Source organism: Hyla sarda, chromosome 2, assembly GCF_029499605.1.
Source record: "Hyla sarda isolate aHylSar1 chromosome 2, aHylSar1.hap1, whole genome shotgun sequence".
Lineage (NCBI taxonomy): Eukaryota > Metazoa > Chordata > Amphibia > Anura > Hylidae > Hyla > Hyla sarda.
Window position 1 is genome coordinate 86,751,730 of NC_079190.1, and position 20,885 is coordinate 86,772,614.

Genomic DNA, 20,885 nt, shown 5'->3' on the forward strand with positions numbered 1-20,885 from the left:
AATTTCTCTCGAGTAAGCACATACCTCATATGTCTATGTAAAGTGTTCGGCGGGCGCAGTAGAGGGCTCAGAAGGGAAGGAGCGACAAGGGGATTTTGGAGAGTACGTTTTTCTGAAATGGTTTTTGGGGGGCATGTTACCTTTAGGAAGCCCTTATGGTGCCAGAACAGCAAAAAAAAAACCACATGGCATACCATTTTGGAAACTAGACCCCTCGGGGAATGTAACATGGGATAAAGTGAACCTTAATACCCCACAGGTGTTTCACGACTTTTGCAAAATGTAAAAAAAAAAAAAAAAAAATTTTTACCTAAAATGCTTGTTTTCCCAAAAAAATTTTATTTTTAGAAAGGGTAATAGCAGAAAATACCCCTAAAAATTTGAAGCCCAATTTCTTCCGATTCAGAAAACACCCCATATGGGGGTGAAAAGTGCTCTGCTGGCGCACTATAGGTCTCAGAAGAGAAGGAGTCACATTTGGCTTTTTGAACGCAAATTTTGCTCTGGGGGCATGCCGCATTTAGGAAGCCCCTATGGTGCCAGGACAGCAAAAAAAAAAACCCACATGGCATACCATTTTGGAAACTAGACCCCTCGGGGAACGTAACAAGGGGTTAAGTGAACCTTTATACCCCACAGGTGTTTCACGACTTTTGCATATGTAAAAAAAATTTTTTTTTTTACCTAAAATGCTTGTTTTCCCAAAAATTTTACATTTTTAAAAAGGGTAAAAGCAGAAAATACCCCCCAAAATTTGTAACACAAATTCTCCCGAGTACGGCGATACCCCATATGTGACCCTAAACTGTTGCCTTGAAATACGACAGGGCTCCAAAGTGAGAGCGCCATGCGCATTTGAGGCCTAAATTAGGGATTGCATAGGGGTGGACATAGGGGTATTCTACACCAGTGATTCCCAAACAGGGTGCCTCCAGCTGTTGCAAAACTCCCAGCATGCCTGGACAGTCAACGGCTGTCCGACAATACTGGGAGTTGTTTTGCAACAGCTGGAGGCTCCGTTCTGGAAACGGTGGCGTACCAGACGTTTTTCATTTTTATTGGGGAGGGGAGGGGGGCTGTGTAGGGGTATGTGTTTATGTAGTGTTTTTTACTTTTTATTTTATTTTTTGTGTTAGTGTAGTGTAGTGTTTTTAGGGTACAGTCGCACGGGCGGGGGTTCACAGTAGTTTCTCGCTGGCAATTTGAGCTGCAGCAGAAAGTTTGCGGCAGCTCAAATTTGCAGTCAGATACTTACTGTAATCCTCCGCCCATGTGAGTGTACCCTGTACGTTCACATTGGGGGGGGGGGGGGACATCCAGCTGTTGCATAACTACAACTCCCAGCATGCCCGTTGGCTGTCGGTGACTGCTGAGAGTTGCAGTTTTGCAACAACTGTAGGCACACTGGTTATGTATCACTGAGTTTGTGACCTAACTCAATGTTTCACAACCAGTGTGCCTCCAGCTGTTGCAAAACTACAACTCCCAGCATGTACGGTGCATGGTGTACGGTGACTGCTGAGTGTTGTAGTTTGCAACAGCTGGAGGCACACCGGTCGTGAAACACTGAGTTAGGTAAAAAAAAACTCAGTTTCACAACCAGTGTGCCTTCAGCTGTTGCAAAACTACAACTCTCAGCAGTCACCGACAGCCAACGGGCATGCTGGGAGTTGTAGTTATGCAACCAGCAGATGCACCACTACAACTCCCAGCATGCACTTTAGCTGTTTGTGCAAGCTGGGAGTTGTAGTTAGACAACAGCTGAAGGTACACTTTTCCATAGAAAGAATGTGCCTCCAGCTGTTGCAAAACCATAAGTCCCAGCATGCCCATAAGGGAATGCTGGGAGTTGTGGTGGTCTGCCTCCTGCTGTTGCATAACTACAGCTCCCAGCATGCCCTTTTTGCATGCTCGGAGCTGTTGCTAAGCAACAGCAGGAGGCTGTCACTCACCTCCAACGATCCAGACGCTGCAGGTCAGTCCCACCGCCGCAGCTGCTCCTGGGGCCCCGATCCCAACAGGGGCGCCGGGGATCGGGGTCCCCAGCACCGGGGGTCGTCTTCCCGCACCCGCTTACGTCCTCCAGAAGAGGGGCGGAGCGGGTGCGGGAGTGACACCCGCAGCAGGCGCCCTGATTGGTCGGCCGGTAATCCGGCCGACGAATCAGGGCGATCGTGAGGTGGCACCAGTACCACCTCACCCCTGCAGGCTCCGGCTGTTCGGGGCCGTCAGAGACGGCCCCGAACAGCCAGTAATTCCGGGTCACCGGAGACCCGATTGACCCGGAATCGCCGCAGATCGCTGGACTGAATTGTCCAGCGATCTGCGGCGACGCCGACATGGGGGGGCATAATGACCCCCCTGGGCGATATGCCGGGATGCCTGCTGAACGATTTCAGCAGGCATCCGGCTCCGGTCCCCAACCGGCTAGCGGTGGGGGCCGGAATTCCCACGGGCGTATGGATACGCCCTCGGTCCTTAAGGACTCGGGATTCAGGGCGTATCCATACGCCCTATGTCCTGAAGAGGTTAAGGACCAGGCCAATTTTATTTTTGCGTTTTCGTTTTTTCCTCCTCGCCTTCTAAAATCCATAACTCTTTTATATTTCCATCTACAGACCCATATAAAGGGCTTGTTTTTTGCGTGACCAGTTGTACTTTGTAATGAAACCTCTCATGTTACCATAAAATGTACGGCGAACCCCCTCAAAAATTTTTTTTTTTAGGGAGGAAATTTTAATGAAAACCAAAATTTTGCACATTTTGGAGGGTTTTGTTTTCACACTGTACAATTTACGGTAAAAATGATATGTGTTCTTTATTCTGTGAGTCAATACGATTAAAATTATACCCATGGCTAGATACTTTTATATTTTTGTAACGCTTAAAAAAAAATCTAAAACTTTTTGTACAAAATCAGTAATCTAAAATCGCCCTATTTTGACCACCTATAACTTTTTCATTTTTCCGTATATAGGGTGGTATGAGAGCTCATTTTTTGCGCCGTCATCTGTACTTTTTTTTTTAGATACCACATTTGCATATATAAAACTTTTAGATCATTTTTTATAAAAAAAATTTCGAATAAAATGTGACAAAAAAAAGGAGATTTTTTTGTACTCACCGTAAAATCTCTCTCGTAGTCTTCATTAGGGGACACCTTACTGATGGGTATATGCTCTTGCCACTAGGATGCGCTGACACTAGGAAAAAAAGTCGTCTCCTTCCTGGCAGGATATACCCGCCCTCCTGCAGTGAGGTAACCAGTTTTGTCACAAAGCAGGAGAAGCCAACAAGGAAATACGTCCAAAGGACCCTAGAAAGGAATCCCGGATAACAACCCAAAAACCGGAAAAAACAGACCGGAAAAGATAAAGAAATGGGCGGGTGCGGTGTCCCCCCAATGAAGACTATGAGAAAGATTTTACGGTGAGTACAAAAAAAAAAATCTCCTTTTCTCGGTCGCTCTTCATTGGGGGACACCTTACCGATGGGACGTACCAAAGCAGTCCCCAAGGGTGGGAAAAAAACAACCACCAGAGAAACGGAATCAGTTCTGAGTCTGAACATACGATTCCACAAGGCCTGCGGATGCGCCCCCAAGGCGGAGACCAACTAGGCCCAGAAACTGAGCTCCCGGAAAATCCCCAGGTCAAGGAGATGGACCAGGATGCCAAGGAAGGGTCGTCCTCCGGAGAGACCCAAGACCCCTGGGTCATACAGAGAGACAAGAACCCCAGGAAAAAAGGAAGATGTACTTCAGCAATGGAGAGGTCCGGAGCATGAGAGCAAGGACCAGAACAGCTGAAGGGGCCTTCCATGAGCACCGGGTGGAATGCGGAGAACCTGAACGACCTTAAACCCGGGAGGACATGGACTACGAAGGAAGAAGGAGCAGCCAACACCCTGAAAAAAAGGCCCATCTCGGATATCAGAGAAACCGACAATGGAACTGAAGATGTAGAGTTTGCTTGGAAGACGAAGCACCTAAGGAAAACAGACGTCCGTAAGAGTCCCCGGGCGACAACTTCCAAGAAGTGAAGGGAGTGGAACAGAAAAAGCCCACCCTGACAAGGGGATCGTGGATGAGCCGTGGCCGGATCACCACCAAAGCCCAAGACCTGAACCATCACCAAGGCCCAGGGGACCGGGGAGCCTCCGAAAAGGAAGGCATGCCACAGCTTCCTAGAACCGAGTCCCAACCAAGGGGACCAATAGTCATAGACCCCAGGCATTCGAGCGGACCAGAGCCCTCTGAAGAAACAGGCCCCCAGAACGGGAGCGGATGGAAAAAGAAAGGAGAACCCAGCTGGGAGCCTCAGAACCTGGGCACAGGAAGGATGACTCTAGAAGACTATGGAGTCAGTGAAGTACAACTGACAGACAAAGGGGAAGGAAGAGCACACTCCTCCCAGGTAGAAGGGACAAGGGGAGAGACCTAAGGCTGCGTGAGCAGCAGTAGACAACCAAAAGCAGAGCGAGAGAGCCAGGCTGCGAAGGTGGACAGCGAGCACACAAGCCTAGACAGGAAAAAGGCTCTGTTGAATGCTCCCAGCAAAAGCAAAGGCCCCACCAGATACTTCAGCTATATAGTCGGCACAGCGAGATGGCATCATCCAGGTGACAGGAAAAAACTCAAGACAATAGTCCCTCCAGAGTAGGGAAAACAAGGGCGGTTAAGAGGAAAAGTCAAGCACCCACCCATGTCAAGCACCCAGATTCCCACACCCCCGTGGAAGGGGGAATCGGGAAAAACATGCCAGGCGCAGTAGGAACAGGGAAGTGCTGCCCCACAGCCACGGAACAAGTACTGGGCAAACGGGGCCCCCAGAGGCGACATCGCTGCCTGGAAGAGCCACCCCGAGTCCCAGGAGGGATCAGAATCCTGTACGCAGGAACCGGGCAAAAAATAGCAGACGTGTTGAGAGCCCCTCCAGACCGAGCCAGAGGGAAGCCTGAGTCGCCCCGGACAGAAAAACCCTGGAAGGAACACCTGGAGGTACAGGGAGGGCTGAACCGACTGGCTCCCCAGCAGGCCCCATAGTCAGAACAGAAGTGCTCAACCTCCGCAGAGCTGCGGAAACAAATTCACTGGAAGCTCCGAGGCTTACCCCGCCGAACAAACGGGAAGGTGGGCACTACACCTACATAGCGGTCAGAGCACCTATAGGAACACAGACCAGGGTACCCCACGACAGCTGTGGGGTACCAAGACTGCATACACGAACGAAAACTGCAGAAAACAAGGGACGATCAGGAAGGGAGGTATGCCTCCCGCAGACCAACAGGGCAATCCAAGAGGAGAACAGTGTGACGCCGCTGATGCTGAAGAGACTTACAGATAGAAAAAAATCCCAAGAACTCACAGGTACATGTTCTATAGAACTGCACCGGAAGGAGAGACACCGGACTGCAGACACGGCAGCAACGGGGAGGCAACCAGGTGGAGCGGAACACCATGCAGACACAGTCCGACTATGTGGGAAAGGGACCGTGGCTACACCGGGACCTGCATACGGAAACACATAGTGGAGGGAGATATCAGTCCGTAGACAGAGTAGAAGGGTGGAGAGAGAGAGCAGCCTGTAGACAGAGTAGCAGGCATGCAGAGAGGGACCTGGCCAAGTAGGCAACCCTGAAAAACCAGCACGTGGAGCATTGCAGAGGGTTCACGGGGCAACCTGGGGTGACTCACGAGAAACTACATCATGGCAGAGAGAACCTGAACCACCGTCCACGGGGACAAGGCATGGTAGGGAACCTGAAGAAGCAGTCCGATTGAACAAGACCACCACCAGGCGGTTGGTGAAAAGGGAGCAGTAATGGGATAACTGTGCTTCCTTGTCAAAGGTGGAAGGGCGGGGAGGCTGTGAAACCCCGCCCCCTACGAGAAAGAGGGAAGCAGAGAAACCGTGGAATGCAACCCTGCATTCCGTGTAGTGTCCGTGGGACCTAATGGGTCAGGTCTAAGGATACCGCACTACAACAGTAGGGAATTGGAACGCCAGTTGCAAAAGCAGCCGTGCGACATGTGACAGACGGCAGAAGAAAACATGTCTGGCTCACTTTATGGGTCCACGTCGGACAGCAGGGCATTCCATCGGAAAACTCGCACAGTAGGGAGGAAACGGAAGTCCAGTCGCAGATACACCAGCAATGCGATGTGAGACAGGCCTACTGGTATGGGTCCATGCAAGCAACGAGTCATTTCGTCGTCACCTCGCCAGAAGTGAGGTATCGGAACTCAAGCCGCAGATACATCAGAAGTGTGAGTAGGTAACCATGCAGACTACTGTCTGGCATACTGACATGGGTCCACCGAAGACAACAATGCATCCCGTCAGCACCCTGCACAGCAGTGGGGCACATGAAATCCAGTCGCCCATACATCAGCTGTGTGAAGTGACAGGCGAAGTAGGGAACCAAGCAGACCACCGTCTGGCTTACTGGAATGGGGAACCAAGCAGACCACCGTCTGTTTTACTGGTATGGGTCCGAAGGACACATGGGTCAGTTCTCCAAATACCGCACTCAGCAGTGGGGCATCGTAACTGCAGCCACAGAGACATCAGCCACGTGACAGGCGGCAGAGGAAACCATGCAGACCACTGTCTGTCTTACTGGGATGGGTCCAGAGCATACCACAAGTCATTCCATCAGACACCTCGCACCGTAGTGAGGTAGCGGAACTCCAGCCGCAGATACATCAACCGGGTGATGTGGGACAGGCGGTGTAGGAAACCATGTAGACCACCGTCTGGCATACTGGTATGGGTCCATAGTTGACAACAAGTCATGGGGTCCATAGGACACATGGGTCAGTTCACCATATACCACACTAGGCAGTGGGGTATCGGAACTGCAGCCACAGAGGCATCAGCTGTGTGACTGACTGCAGAGGAAACCATGCAGACCACTGCCTGACTAACTGGTTTGAGTCCCTAGTAGACAACGAGGCACTCCTTGGGACACTGTGCACCAGCAGTGAGGTACCAGGATGCCAGTCGCTGCCACGCAGCTGAGGGATGAGTGAAAGGCGAGGCTACTGTGTGTCACAGTGATATCCGGCCAAGACAGGGACATTCCCATGGGTACCTTGCGCTGGATGTGAGGATCCGGAGCATTAGATGCCTAACCTACAGAGAAGGGGTCATATAACATGACATGCCAAGAACACCCCAGGATGGGCGGCCAGCAGACATGACAGATGAGGGACCTCCAAGGAGACCTGAGTGACTGTCAGGAATGCAAAAGAGCTTGCACCAGGTTAGGAGTAACAATGCAGAAGTAAGGACGCCAGAGGGATACCCATGAATAGCGTATGGCATTCAGGGTGACCCTAAAGCTGCTCACCTCAACCGCCACATACTCACCCTCGAAGTCTTCGACCAGCTAGAGCCACCTGCCTTTTGCAGACATGGCGAACAGGGGCGAATGGGGGACCCGGGGTACACCGCCAGGCACTGGTTGTTGGCGAGGAGGGGGTTAACGGGTCATTCTCATCCAATGTGCCGTGCCCCTAGCTCGCATGTGGGGTATCAGGCAGCGCCATGCTCCTGTCACCCCACGCTAGAAAAAATAAGGAGAGAAAAACTGTTATTTTCCTAGTTTTAGGCTAAAGTTTAAAGAGAAAAAAGACAAGATCCGGGGAGCTCCCCAAAACCATGTCTGGCCTCCTATGACACTAGAAAAAACTGGTTACCTCACTGCAGGAGGGCGGGTATATCCTGCCAGGGAGGAGCAGACTTTTTTCCTAGTGTCAGCGCCTCCTAGTGGCAAGAGCATATACCCATCGGTAAGGTGTCCCTCAATGAAGAGCGACCAAGAAAGCAGCATTTTCAGACTTTTTTTTATTTTTTAAGTTTACGCCATTCACCGTACGGGATCATTAACGTTATATTTTGATAGTTCGGACATTTACGCCACATATACCACATATGTTTATTAAAAGAAAAATGTTACACTTTTTGGGGGTAAAATGGGAAAAACGGACAATTTTCATTTTTATTGGGGAGGGGATTTTTTACTTTTTTTATTTACTTTTTATTTTTACATTTTAAAACTTTTTTGTAATTTTTTATTTTTTTACACTTTTTATGTCCCCATAGGAGACTATCTATAGCAATCCTTTGATTGATTATCGGTGATCATCTGCTCTGGTCTGCTCGATCTCAGACCAGAGCAGAAGACCCCGGGAGACGGCTGGAGCCAGGTGAGGGGACCTCCGGCCGCCATGTTGGATGATCGGATCGCCGTGGCAGCGCTGCGGGCAATCAGATCATCCAATCAAAGTACCGCAATGACGCAATCTGTATTGATCACGGCATCTGGGAGGTCAATGGCGGATATCTGCGTGATCGCGGATGTCGGCCATTACGGGCGGGTCCCTGGCTGCTGCTAGAAGCCGGAACCTGCCGTGTATGACACGAGCACCGTTCCGATGCTCGCGGTCATACACAGGACGTAAATGTACGTCCTGGTGCGGGAAGTCCCGCCAAGCAAGGACGTACATTTACGTCCGTGGTCGTGAAGGGGTTAAAAGGGGTACTTCTGTGGGAAAAAAAGTTTAAGTCAACTGGTGCCAGAAAGTAAAACAGATTTGCAAATAATTTCTATTTAAAAATCTCCATCCTTCAGCTGCTGTATACTACAGAGAAAGTTATGTAGTTCTTTCCAGTCTGACCTGACCACAGTGCTTTCTGCTGACACCTCTGTCTCTGTCAGGAGCAGGAAAGGCTTTCTATGGGGAATTTGCTTATACGCTGGACAGGCCCTGACATGGACAGAGGTGTCAGCAGAGAGCACTGTGGTAAGACTGGAAAGGTCTACACAACTTTCTCTGTAGTAAATAGCAGCTGATAAGTACTGGAAGGAATAAGATTTTTGAATAGAATTTACAAATCTGTAACTTTCTGGTAATGGTTTTGATTTAAAATAAAAGGTTAAAAACAGACCATGGGCAAAAACAAAGACCATGCACTATATAGGGTCAAGATTTACCCACCAGACCAGCTACACCACTCTTTAACTTTTCCCAGCGATCTACCGAGGACCGAGCTTTCTGGAAGTCACGCAGCAGATTCTCTCGCAATGGTGGTTATATACATTAAGGAAACAATATTAGCTTTAAATACCTACAACAAATATATATAATTTAATGAAATAGCATAAAATTCATAGAGTGCTAGAAATCTATGCGAGTAGATGAAAACTTACAGGAAACGTTAAAAATAATTTTTATCAGCAAACTGCCACCTAAATCAATCACAATAGATAATTATTTAGGCAGCAGAGATCTTGTACAGTGGTCCCTCAAGTTACAATATTAATTGGTTCCAGGATGACCACTGTATGTTGAAACCATCGTATGTTGAAACCATAACTCTATGGAAACCTGGTAATTGGTTCTGAAGCCACCAAAATGTCATCCAAAAATAGGAAAAAAAGTGAGAATTAAACAAAAATAAGTAGATAACTAATATAGATAAAACAAATCCTTACATATAAAAGTAATACAGATCTGCTGGGAGCTGTAATCACTGTCTATGTCAGTGTTTCTCAACCAGGGTGCCTCCAGCTGTTGCAAAACTACAACTCCCAGCATGCCCTGACAGCCTTCGGCTGTCCGGGCATGCTGGGAGTTGTAGTTTTGCAAACAGCTGGAGGCACCCTCTTTGGGAAACACTGGTCTATGTAGAGGACAGAAGCTTCTTCAAAGTTTTGTACAGAACACGCAATGTCCTAAAAAAAGTAAAATGGAGCCGCCCTCACCTGATGCCCAAAAGGAGCAGCTAACCCTGGCCCAGGTAAAGAGTACAGAACATGTAATACCTCCCTGTACTGTAGGGGGCGCTACCAGAAACCAGTCAGTGCGTGCACTTTAGGACTACAGGGGTTTTACCAGTAAATGTCCATTCTGATTGGTTGGTTCCTCCAGCCATTGACACGTTTTGCAGATTCCATAGCAATCTATGTTGAGTCTGGTTTCAAGTTACAATGGTCCAGAAAAGACCATTGTATGTTGAAACTATTGTATGTTGAGGCCATTGTAAGTTGAGGGATCACTGTATTTGTACAAGAAATTTGTTCTACACTGTGCCTTCCTATAATAAATCAATTTCTCCATTGTGTCACTGTATCAGCTCCCCCCAAGTCCAACATCCAAGTGTCTCACAAACACACACACACACACACACACACACACACACACACACACACACACACACACACACCAGTGTTTGGCTGTATCTGGGGTCTGCAATCTTGAGAAAAGGGCATTACCCCCTGTGACCAGCGCTATCCTATAGACAAAGGGATAATTTTACAAGATGGCACAACCCCTTTAAGGAACATGCCCCAATATTAGTGATGAGAAACCCTTCGTGGTATTTTAGTTTTACCGTATTTCTTTCTATGCAAGTGTGGTCAGGGCAGAATTGAATGAAAGAAACCACCTATACCTGCCTCTCAGTCCCTCAGCACTTCATAGCATCAGTCCTTGCTGCCAAGCTCAGCCAATCAGTGGCTAAGGCTGGACAGTGACGGCCACTGATTAGCTGAGAGGAAAAGGCCCTTGTGCTGACAAAGAAATGTTACACAGCAACGACTGACAATGTAACATCATTGGTGGGGGAACGAGAAAGTGAAGCACAAAATACACAGAAAAAAAAATCTCTGGAAAATTCCTTTAACTTGAATAAACAAACACATTAATAGAGGCTTGCTTATAGAATTTTCAGAGGGAATAAAGGATATTTTCCGGAACAAGCGCCAACACTTTGTCCCAGCACTGCTTATTCTCCAGAATGTCCTGACCCACCAACGCATATTGTTCAAAGTATCTCTCTACAACTGTGATAGATTTCCTGTAAAAGACCGAACAATGACATTACTGCCAGGATAACATGTTATAAGAGACTAATTTATTTGGGGAAGGGGAACACAGCTTATATGCAGTGTATTTCATACTAAGTAAGATCCATTGTGCAGCAGGAAATACGCTGCATATTCTTCAATAAGCAGACACACAGGGATATCTGGCAGCTGCCGTGTGTACAGTGACGTTTGGAGAAGGGTCTGTGCATCAGTCACGTCAGCGCTCTGGACCCACCTTTAAAGCTCACAGCGCACACAGGGCTGCCTTGAATAGCTCTGTGTGTCTGTTAATAGGACAATACACAGTGTATTACCTGTAGAATGAAGTATATGCTGTGTGTGAACGTTTCCTTAAAGTTCAGAAAAATAAATAATCAGCCATTAAACTATTGCACAGTATCTTTCAGCAGGTAGTTAACATATGTATAAACAGCACTTGAAACAAACTACCAGCCATGCAGAAAGACTTTGGATATGCCCCTATAAGAAAACAACAATAGAACTGACTGCAAACACCACTGGAGTGTCAGGGACAATAGACCTTATAACAGCAGTGATATTAAGAAATAATGGACATACTTTATGAATGGATGAATAGGATCAATCAGTTGTACTTTCTTTATGTTTTCTTCTCCTCCCTGCAAGGAAAACATATCTGAATTTATGAGAGAAGTCATCAGGGAAGTTTTACAGTTCCTTCATATTATTTTCTACAGCAACTAAATAAAAATTAAAATATGCATTATCTGCTCTTGGTATAAAAACAGTAGCCTCCCGAGTATGGCCGGGATTGTAAGAACTATCCATCCAAGGAGTTCAGTTCCTTCGATTGTTGTGGCCCAGTGTGTTTCCCAGTGACCAGTCTGAACACTGGAGAAATGCTCTGCAGCTTGTGTCCAACAGGATAATGTATTATCATACAGGAGTATGTTAATACACAAGCATTAACCCCTTAAGGGTTTTTCAGTTTTTTAACTTTTTCACCTTTTTAAAAATCATAACCCTTTCAATTTTGCACCTACAGACTCATATGGTGGCTTTTTTTTTGCACCACCAATTCTACTTTGTAATGATATAAGTAATTTTTCCCCAAAAAGGGAAAAAAAAAAAAAAAAAAGCCATTTTGTAACTTTTGGGGGCATCTGATTCTACGCAGTACATTTTTCAGTAAAAATTACACCATTATTCTGTAGATCCATACAATAAAAATGATACCCTACTTATTTAGGTTCGATTTTGTTGTACTTCTGGAAAAAATCATAACTACATGCAGGAAAATGTATATGTTTAACAAATGTCCTCTTCTGACTCCTATAACTTTTATTTTTCTGCATATGGGGATGTATGAGGGCTAAATTTTTGCGCCGTGATCTGAAGTTTTTATCGGTACCATTTTTATATTGATCGGACTTTTGGATCACTTTTTATAAATTTTTTTATGGTATAAAAATAGACCAAAAATATGCTATTTTGGACTTTGGATTTTTTTTTTTTTTTTTTAAGTGTACGCCATTGACCGTGCTGTTTAACAATAGTTTTATAGTTCAGACATTTACGCAAGCGGCGATACCACATGTTTATTTTTATTTTATTTTTTAAATGGGAAGGGAAATTTAAACTTATTGGGGAAGCGAACTTTTTTTTTACGACACTTTTTTGCAACATTATAGCCCCCATAGGGGACTATCCCATGCAGTACATCGATCTCATACTGTTCAATGCTATGTCATAGCATAGCATTAACCAGTGTTTCTGCAGCTTGGCTGCTCCTGCCTGGATCTCACGCACGGAGCAGTCATTCAACGATCGGACGCTGAGGAGGCAGGTAGGGACGCTGTGGTCCCGAACAGCACCACTGAGTTAACCGGCAAGGTTTACTTTCGTTTTAGACGCGGCGATCAAGTTTGATCTCTGCATCTAAAGGGTTAATGCCGGACATCAACCAGATCGGCGATGTACGGCATTAGCCGTGGGTCCTGGTTGCTTATAGCAACCGGGACCCACCGGGTATGATGCGCGCTCACCTGCTGAGTGCAAGTCATACCTTGGGAGCCGCAAATGGATGTGAATGTACGGTAGGGGTTAAAGATGGATGTGAAAAAGATGAAAGGTAAAAATGCAAATCCCTAAGTAAAAAAATAAATAAATAAAAAGTACATAAATAAAAAAAAATAAAGAAAAAAAATGACAAAAAATAAATAAACAACTTACAGAACCTGTAAGCATGTAATAAAGAATTAGTTTAAAGGGGTACTCCAGGGAACTAAACTTAACCCCTATCCTCAGGAAAGTGGACAAGTGTCTGATTGCAGGGGGTCTCAACTTTTGTATGGGGCCCAGCTATTCACCCATCATCTCAGTGGCTCCCACCTTCCCAGACGAGCAAGCGTGAAGGCCCGCACAGCCCACTAGTCCCCAGTGGTAGAAACATATATAAATGCCAAACTGCTTAAAAAAAAAAACATATATAAAATAAATAAAATTAAATAAATAAATATATATATACACACACACACACACACACACCATATAATACACATTGAAAGTAGCCATGCTTCTTTAATACTGGACAATTTTCTAAAAATATGTTTAGACCGCTTCTGACCTGATCCAACATAAGCCGTCAGACAATGCAGAAGACTTATGAATGTGTGATATACCATCCTCTATGAAATAGATTTATTTTTTTGGGAAAAAAAATAATAATGATCTTGTTCCGGTGCATTTCTTTCCTAATAAAGAAAACTTTAAAACATTACAGTACCTTCACTACAGTTAAATATTCTGCCACCGCTGATCTTTCTGCTTGAGAGAGTTTCCTTGCAGACTCATCACATACCCAGCAGTGAACTCCTCTCCTACCAGAGTAAACCCATAGTCTGTGTTGAAAGCCAAAGTCCTCTGAGAAAAGAAGATTGGATAAAATGACTACTTGTAGACTGTTGGATTTGGGTACACATTCAGTCAACAGCCATCTGTGTTGGCTTATTACCCAAGTATAAAAGGATCCGGCACTTGAAATACAACATGCCTAATCTTTCTCTCTCAATAGGTGAGGTTGTGGAGGAGAGAGAGTTGTAAAGCCCCATTTGTATGAGTCTTAGGGTGGGTTCACACTACGTTTTGTCCCATACGGGAGCGCATACGGCAGGAGGGAGCTAAAAGCTCGCGCTCCCGTATGTAACCGTATGCGCTCCCGTATGCCATTCACTTCAATGAGCAGACCACGGTTTTAGGTCCGGTTGTAAAAGCGCATACGGCGCAAAAATGAGCCGACCGGACCGAACGTTTCACTCCGGTCGGCTCATTGAAGTGAATGGCATACGGGAGCGCATACGGTAACATACGGGAGCGCGAGGTTTTAGCTCCCTCCTGCCGTATGCGCTCCCGTATGGGACAAAACGTAGTGTGAACACAGCCTTAAAAGGGATTGCCCAGGAATAGAAAACCAGAGCTAATTAATTCCAAAAATAGTGCCAACCCTGTCCTCGGGTTGCATGTGGTATTGCAGCCCAGTTCCATTGCAGTGAATGGCGACAAGTTGTAATACCACACACAGCCCGAGGACAGGGGTGGTGTTGTTTTTGTAAGAAATTAGCTCTGGTTTTCTATTCCAGGACAACCTTTTAAAGGCTCTCCAGAGCTTCCATCTGCAGATTTGATAGAAAGAATAATACTCCATGCAGTACTGCTCTTTAAATGGGCACTATCATTAAAATTTTTTTTGCTATTGCACTCCTAATGGTAAATAAAAACTCATACACAGACTTTGGACCGAAGCCAAAACACAGGAAGTGCAGCCTGGAGTGCTGAGGGGGGGGGGGGGGGGGTCCAACCAACAGCATATGTCAGTTAAGTGTGAGAGGAGCTATGATTGGATGAGGCTGGACACACCCCCCTCAGCACTCCAGGCTGCACTTCCTGTGTTTGGGCTTTGGTCCAAAGTCTGTGTATGAGATGGAGGAAAATGTGCTCTTGAGCTTTGCACAAATAAAACATAGAAAACTTCCTTTTTTTTTTTAAGCAAAGTATATTAGAAATATTATTTACCATAAGGAGTGCAATAGCAAAATTTGTTTTAAACGACATCTATAGTGCAAAATAACTTATCCCCTATCAGTCGGATAGGGGATAAGTTATAGATCACGGGGGGTCCGAGCGCTGGGGCCCACCCCGAGATCTTCGATACGGGGCCGCGGCAATATACAGGAAAGGGGGCGTTCCGTCCCCGCATGACACAGCGGCCGACACGCCCCCTCCATGAATCCCATAGAGATACATGGAGGGGGAGTGTCTGCCGTGGCTTTCTGCTGGGGACGAAACTTTACTTCCGGCAGACTGCCGCAGCCCTGTCCAGGAGATCCCGGGGGGCCCCAGCGCTTGGACCCCCCGCGATCTATAACTTATCCCCTATCTTTTGCATAGGGGATAAGTTATTTTGCACTGGAGCACTCCTTTAATGAGAGTTACCCTTTAAAGGGAACCTGTCATCACTTTCATGCTGCCTGAACCATGAGTCCTTTAGCTAGTGCCCTGTGGCTTCTTCACTCCCCACAAGCTTTGATCGATAGATCTGTCCCTTTTGGGATATAAAGGCTGGCAGGGTAGACTTGAGCCAACAGGGAATGCCCTGATAATAGGTTCCCTTTCAGTCAACTGCCTTGATTAAAGGAGTTCTCTAAGCTTAAACCTTTAACCCCCGCTGTACCCGGGCTGTAAAACTATACATAATAAACTTTCACTTACCTGCCTACGATCCCCCGTTGTTCCGATATCGCCGTCCCGTTCTCCGGTCCCGGTCTCTTCCACTTCCTGCGGGTCGGTGACTTCACTCTGCGCTCAGCATATCAGCGGCCGCAGCAGTGTCCCGTCGCGGCCGCTGATAGGCTGAGCGAAGAGTGAAGTCACCGACCCGCAGGAAGTGGAAGAGAACAGGACGGCGATATCGGAACAACGGGGGATCGTAGGCATGTAAGTGAAAGTTTATTATGTATAGTTTTACAGCCCGGGCACAGCGGGGGTTAAAAGTTTTAGCTTAGAGAACTCCTTTAAGCTCATAAGTAAATAAGGGAGTTCAGTATTGTGATATCCATCATACGAAGAATCTTGCATAGTCATATGCAGTAAGGTGGATCCTCTTCTAGAACTATTTAGGAATAATATTAGAAAGTTACATAAGGTGCTGCTGACATTCTGGGCTATGCTGTCAAAAGAAGAAAAGATATGAAAAGCTCTACAAACAGTGAACTATCAGCATCAGCTGTCTTACCCTGTAATGTACATTCATTTACCAGTTAAATAATGTAGGTGCATCAGCATTTTTAGACTTTATATTTAATATAATATTTAACTTTATCAGCACAAGGTGCCTACCATAGAGGGCTCGATCCAGGATACGAATGGCAATAGTCATCAAGGTCCAGCATTTATTGCATATATCTGCAGAACTAGACACAAATTCAGAAGAGACATCAAGATTACACATTCCAACATGTTCCTTTAACCCCTTCCCGCTATAGGACGTATGCATATTTCCAATCATCCGACACGTTTGCGCAATTGGACGTATGCATACGTCTTAGCGATCTCGTGCACTGCCGCGGGCAGCGCAGAAGATCGGCAACGGGATCAGCTGTCAATCACAGCCGGAGTCTCCCCGGAGCTGCTGCAGCGGCAATCGCGCAGGTCCCGGCAGCATTAACCCCCTAGATGCCATGAGCTATCCTGATCATGGCATCTATGGTGTTGACGGGGAGCGCTCTCCCCTGTTCTCCAACGTCAGTGCCGCGATACGATCCGGGGCACCATTGATTGCTATGGCAGCAGCAGGTCAGATCATGACCTCCAGTATGCCTGCTATGGAAGCCTGTGAGATCCAGCCAGAGGCTGGATCGCACAGGCTGCAGTGTCTGCAGTTCATCAGGTTATGCTGTGCTGCAGTACAAATGTATTACTGCATAGTATAACCTGTAAAAAGTGTAAAAAAATAAAATAAAAAAAGTTCTTCAATAAAAGTATGAAGCGTAAAAAATTAATAAAAAAATCCCTTTCCCAATAAAAGCCCTGTATTATCACCAAAAAAGATCAAAAACACAAATTATATACATAATAGATATTGCCACGTCCGTAATGACGTGTACTATAAAACTACAATGTAAATGTACAATGTAAATTACGGTGAACGCCGTAAAAACAAAAAGCGCAAAATTAGCCAATTTTGGTACAAATAGCGGAATAAAGAAAAGATCAAAAAGGTAGCATGTAGCACAAAAATGATACCAATAAAAAGTACAGCTCATCCCGCAAAAAATAAGCCCTTACTCAATGGCGTCGGACAAAAAATAAAGTTACGGCTGTTGGAAAATGAATGGCAGAAAAAGAATTTTGCTCAGAAAAGGAAAAAACATAGAAAGCTATATAAAATGGGTATCACCATAATCATACTGACCCACAGAATAAATATAACATCACTTTTACCGCACAGTGTACTATAAAAAAAATTTAAAAAACCCAGACATTTTCCAGTTTTTCACAATGTTTTGAAGTTTTTCACAATAAATGCTGCATGTGTCAACAAAAATGCACCAGTTATATAAAGTACAATATGTTATGAAAAAAACTCTCAGAATGCTCAGAAAAAGCGTTCTAAAGTTATTACTATTTAAAGAGATATATGTCAAAAAAAATAAAAAAAGAGAACCTGGTCATTGAGGTAAAAAATTGGTCCGTCCTTAAGGGGTTAAAAGGAAAACTGTCAGCTTGCTCCCCCCGCACTAACCAGCGGTACTGACTGGTAGTGCGGGGGATGCTGATCAGTTTGATCCTTACCGTGCCCGAATCCGCCGTGCGGCCGTGATCTTCTATTTTTGGTATATGCAAATTAGGTGCTAACTGGCACTCTGACGTCAGTGCCGCTGGCCGCATTGCCGCCCAGCTCATCAATATTCCTCCCCTCCCTCTTCTCCCTGCTCTGTAATGATGAGAGAGGGGAGAAATATTGATGAGCTGGGTGGCGCTGCGGCCAGCGGCACTGACGTCAGAGTGCCAGTTAGCCCGGCATTTGCATATACAGAAAATAGAAGATTACGGCCGAACGGCACAGTAAGGACCAAACTGATCAACGTCCCCCGCACTTCCGGCCGATATCGCCGATTAGTGCGGGGGGAGAAATCTGACAGTTTTCCTTTAAAGGGGTATTACCGTGCTGACAACTTATCCCCTATCTAAAAAATAGGGGATAAGTTGCCTGATCCCACATGGAACACCGCGATCTCGCACGCAGCACCCCGCTCTCATCAGGCCCCGGAGCGAACATCCGCTCCGGGTCTGACGACGGGGCCGGTGATCGTGACGTCACAGCTCTGCTCCGTGTGACGTCACAGCTCCGCCCCTCAATGCAAGTCTATGGCATAGACTTACATTAAGGGTGCGGAGCGTGACGTCACGATACTCCGGCCCCGTGATCGGCAGTCATCAGACCGGGAGTGATGGTCGCTTCGGGGCCTGATGAGAGCGGGGTGCTGCGTGCGAGATCGCGGGGGTCCCCAGTGGTGGGACCCCGTGCAATCAGGCAACTTATCCCCTATCCTTTAGATAGGGGATAAGTTGTCAGCACGGTAGTACCCCTTTAAGTGAAAACTAAAGATTCAAACACTATTACAGACAGTATCAACCTGAATAAAAAGTGATTTTGAAGCACAGTACCCAGGAATACACATTGTCATCCAGTGATATGGTGATTTGCATTCTGGGAAGTGTTGGCTCTACCATAGGGACTACTTATAGCAGTGTTTCCCAACCAGGGTGCCTCCAGGTGTTGCAAAACTACAACTTTCAGCATGCCTGGACAGCCTTCGGCTGTCCAGGCATGCTGGGGATTGTAGTTTTACAACATCTGTAGGCACCCTGGTTGGGAAACACTGACTTATAGGGAGTTAAAGGGCCTTTACGGTTTCATGTTAATAAAACTTCACTATAAATGAAATATTTTTTATAACCTAATATATTTTTCACCATTTTAACATATCCTTTTAAAATCCTTTTTACCTGCAGCATCTCCGAACATCATCATAATCTGTCATATCGATATCAAACACCAGTTCCTTCTCCTGAGCTTGAAAGGTTCCTGATTTCACAGAGTTGTGCATGCTGGGCTGCAGAAAGGATTTCCAACAATAAAGATTATCAACATATTAACTAATAATAGTGAAGAAAAAATAATGCATAATACACTGCTGCTTCTCCTGTGTGGGGAACAGAAGAAAGACAAAAAAATAGGGGCGCTCTCCCGTATGTTGTCGTGCAATAAAATGATGGGACCCACCACCTCACCTAATGTGCTGTACCGACCTGCTGGTAGAATGCAATAGTGTAGGTCCTAACACTGTGGAAGGTGTGGGTGGAGGTTGGTCGGTGCAGTATGCAGCTCTATCTTCCCTTTCCGTGTCCCTTAGGGTACGGAAAAATTGACGGAGAATGGGTAGATGAAAGGTGGGGAATTTTGGTAGAGCGCTCCTGCTGTCAAGGACGGACTCAGAATGCCACGGTTGCACACATTTATTGAAATATTTTAGGACAACGCGTTTCGGCACTCATGCACCTTCATCAGGTCAATGCTAGCCAAACTCAGAATGACTATAAAAGGACAAATGGACAGATTGTAGGTTTCTGGCACAATTTTCAGCTAAATTAAATATATGCCTCGCATTACATTTGTGTGTTTTAGACACTATTGCCCCTCAGTCAACTTGAGGCATAGTTTAGCGCACATTTGTAGACTTTTTAGAAGAGGGGTTTCTAATCCTGGATAGCCCCTTTAGGGGCTATCCAGGAAAAAACTTTTTTATATATCAACTGGCTCCAGAAAGTTAAACAGATTTGTAAATTATCCAAATAGAAACACTATCCGGCACTGCTGTACAGGGAGTGAACGTAAGTCCGCAATTAAGGTGCAAGTGTGGATATAGTCCTAAGGGTGGTGCTCAATCTTGCAGAAAATAGAAGGATTCTTAAAACATGGAAAAAAAGCTGGCAAGGACGCCGGGGGACCCAGCTTGCAGGTTACAGCTGTCTCGCACCTCCGTGCTTCATAAGACCATCACCATGGTCTTATGAAGCACGGATGTGCGAGACAGCTGTAACCTGCACCCTGGGTCTCCCGGCGTCCTTGCCAGCTTTTACCTGCCTGAACGCTGCTATGCACATGCACTTTGGTTGACAAGCACGTAATAAAAGTCATCCATGCAAGTCCATTTATTGGTGAGTGCCATCATTTCTTCTACATTGCCATGTTGTAAGATTTGTAAATTACTTCTATTATTTTTTTTTAATCCTTTCAGCACTCTGATGACACGTGCTCTCTGATGACACGTGTCTCGGGAACCGCCCAGTTTAGAAGCAAATCCCCATAGAAAACCTCTTCTACTCCCGAGACAAGCAGAGATGTCAGCAGAGAGCACTGTTGCCAGACAGAAAACAACTCAACTTCAGCAGCTGATAATTATTGAAAGGATTAAGATTTTTTAATAGAAGTAATTACAAATCTGTTTAACTTTCTGGAGCCAGTTGATATAAAAAAAAAAAAAAAGTTTTTTTTCCTGGAATACCCCTTTAAGTGTACACTCCCATTTAGCAGCCTCAGTGACAAGTGTCAGAACACACATCACATATATAGAGCTTTGTACATGCAGGCTGGTCAGAGTCTCCATACTGACCCTTCTTAAAACCACCTACAATAATAGGCACGAGCATCGGAACTGGACCATAAAGCAAAGGAAGGTGGTGGCCTGGTTTGATGCAATATGTTATCATTTACATGAGGAGAGCCAGGTGCATGCGCATTACTAAAGATGAGATGTCGGGTGTACTGTCAGAAGAAAAGCTGGTGGAGGCAATATGATGCAAAACCCTGGCATTCACGTGTATATGACTTTAAAACATATAATCCACCATTGTTGAAGACCAAATACTCCCCTTTTATGGCAATGGCCTCTCTGCCCTATTGCAAAAAA

At 45.8% G+C, this 20,885-nt stretch overlaps 1 protein-coding gene across 1 annotated transcript in view; it reads right to left on the reverse strand.

Annotated features, from left to right (window-relative positions):
• Window positions 1-20,885, reverse strand: part of PRIM1 (DNA primase subunit 1) — a 31,241-nt gene that overhangs the window by 7,245 nt on the left and 3,111 nt on the right. The window contains exons 3-8 of the mRNA XM_056562470.1: window positions 18,922-19,028; window positions 16,249-16,322; window positions 13,640-13,776; window positions 11,455-11,513; window positions 10,756-10,865; window positions 9,005-9,093 (exon numbers count right to left, since the gene is read on the reverse strand). Of these exons, the coding sequence (XP_056418445.1) occupies window positions 9,005-9,093; window positions 10,756-10,865; window positions 11,455-11,513; window positions 13,640-13,776; window positions 16,249-16,322; window positions 18,922-19,028 (576 nt within the window). The remainder of the gene's footprint in view (window positions 1-9,004; window positions 9,094-10,755; window positions 10,866-11,454; window positions 11,514-13,639; window positions 13,777-16,248; window positions 16,323-18,921; window positions 19,029-20,885) is intronic.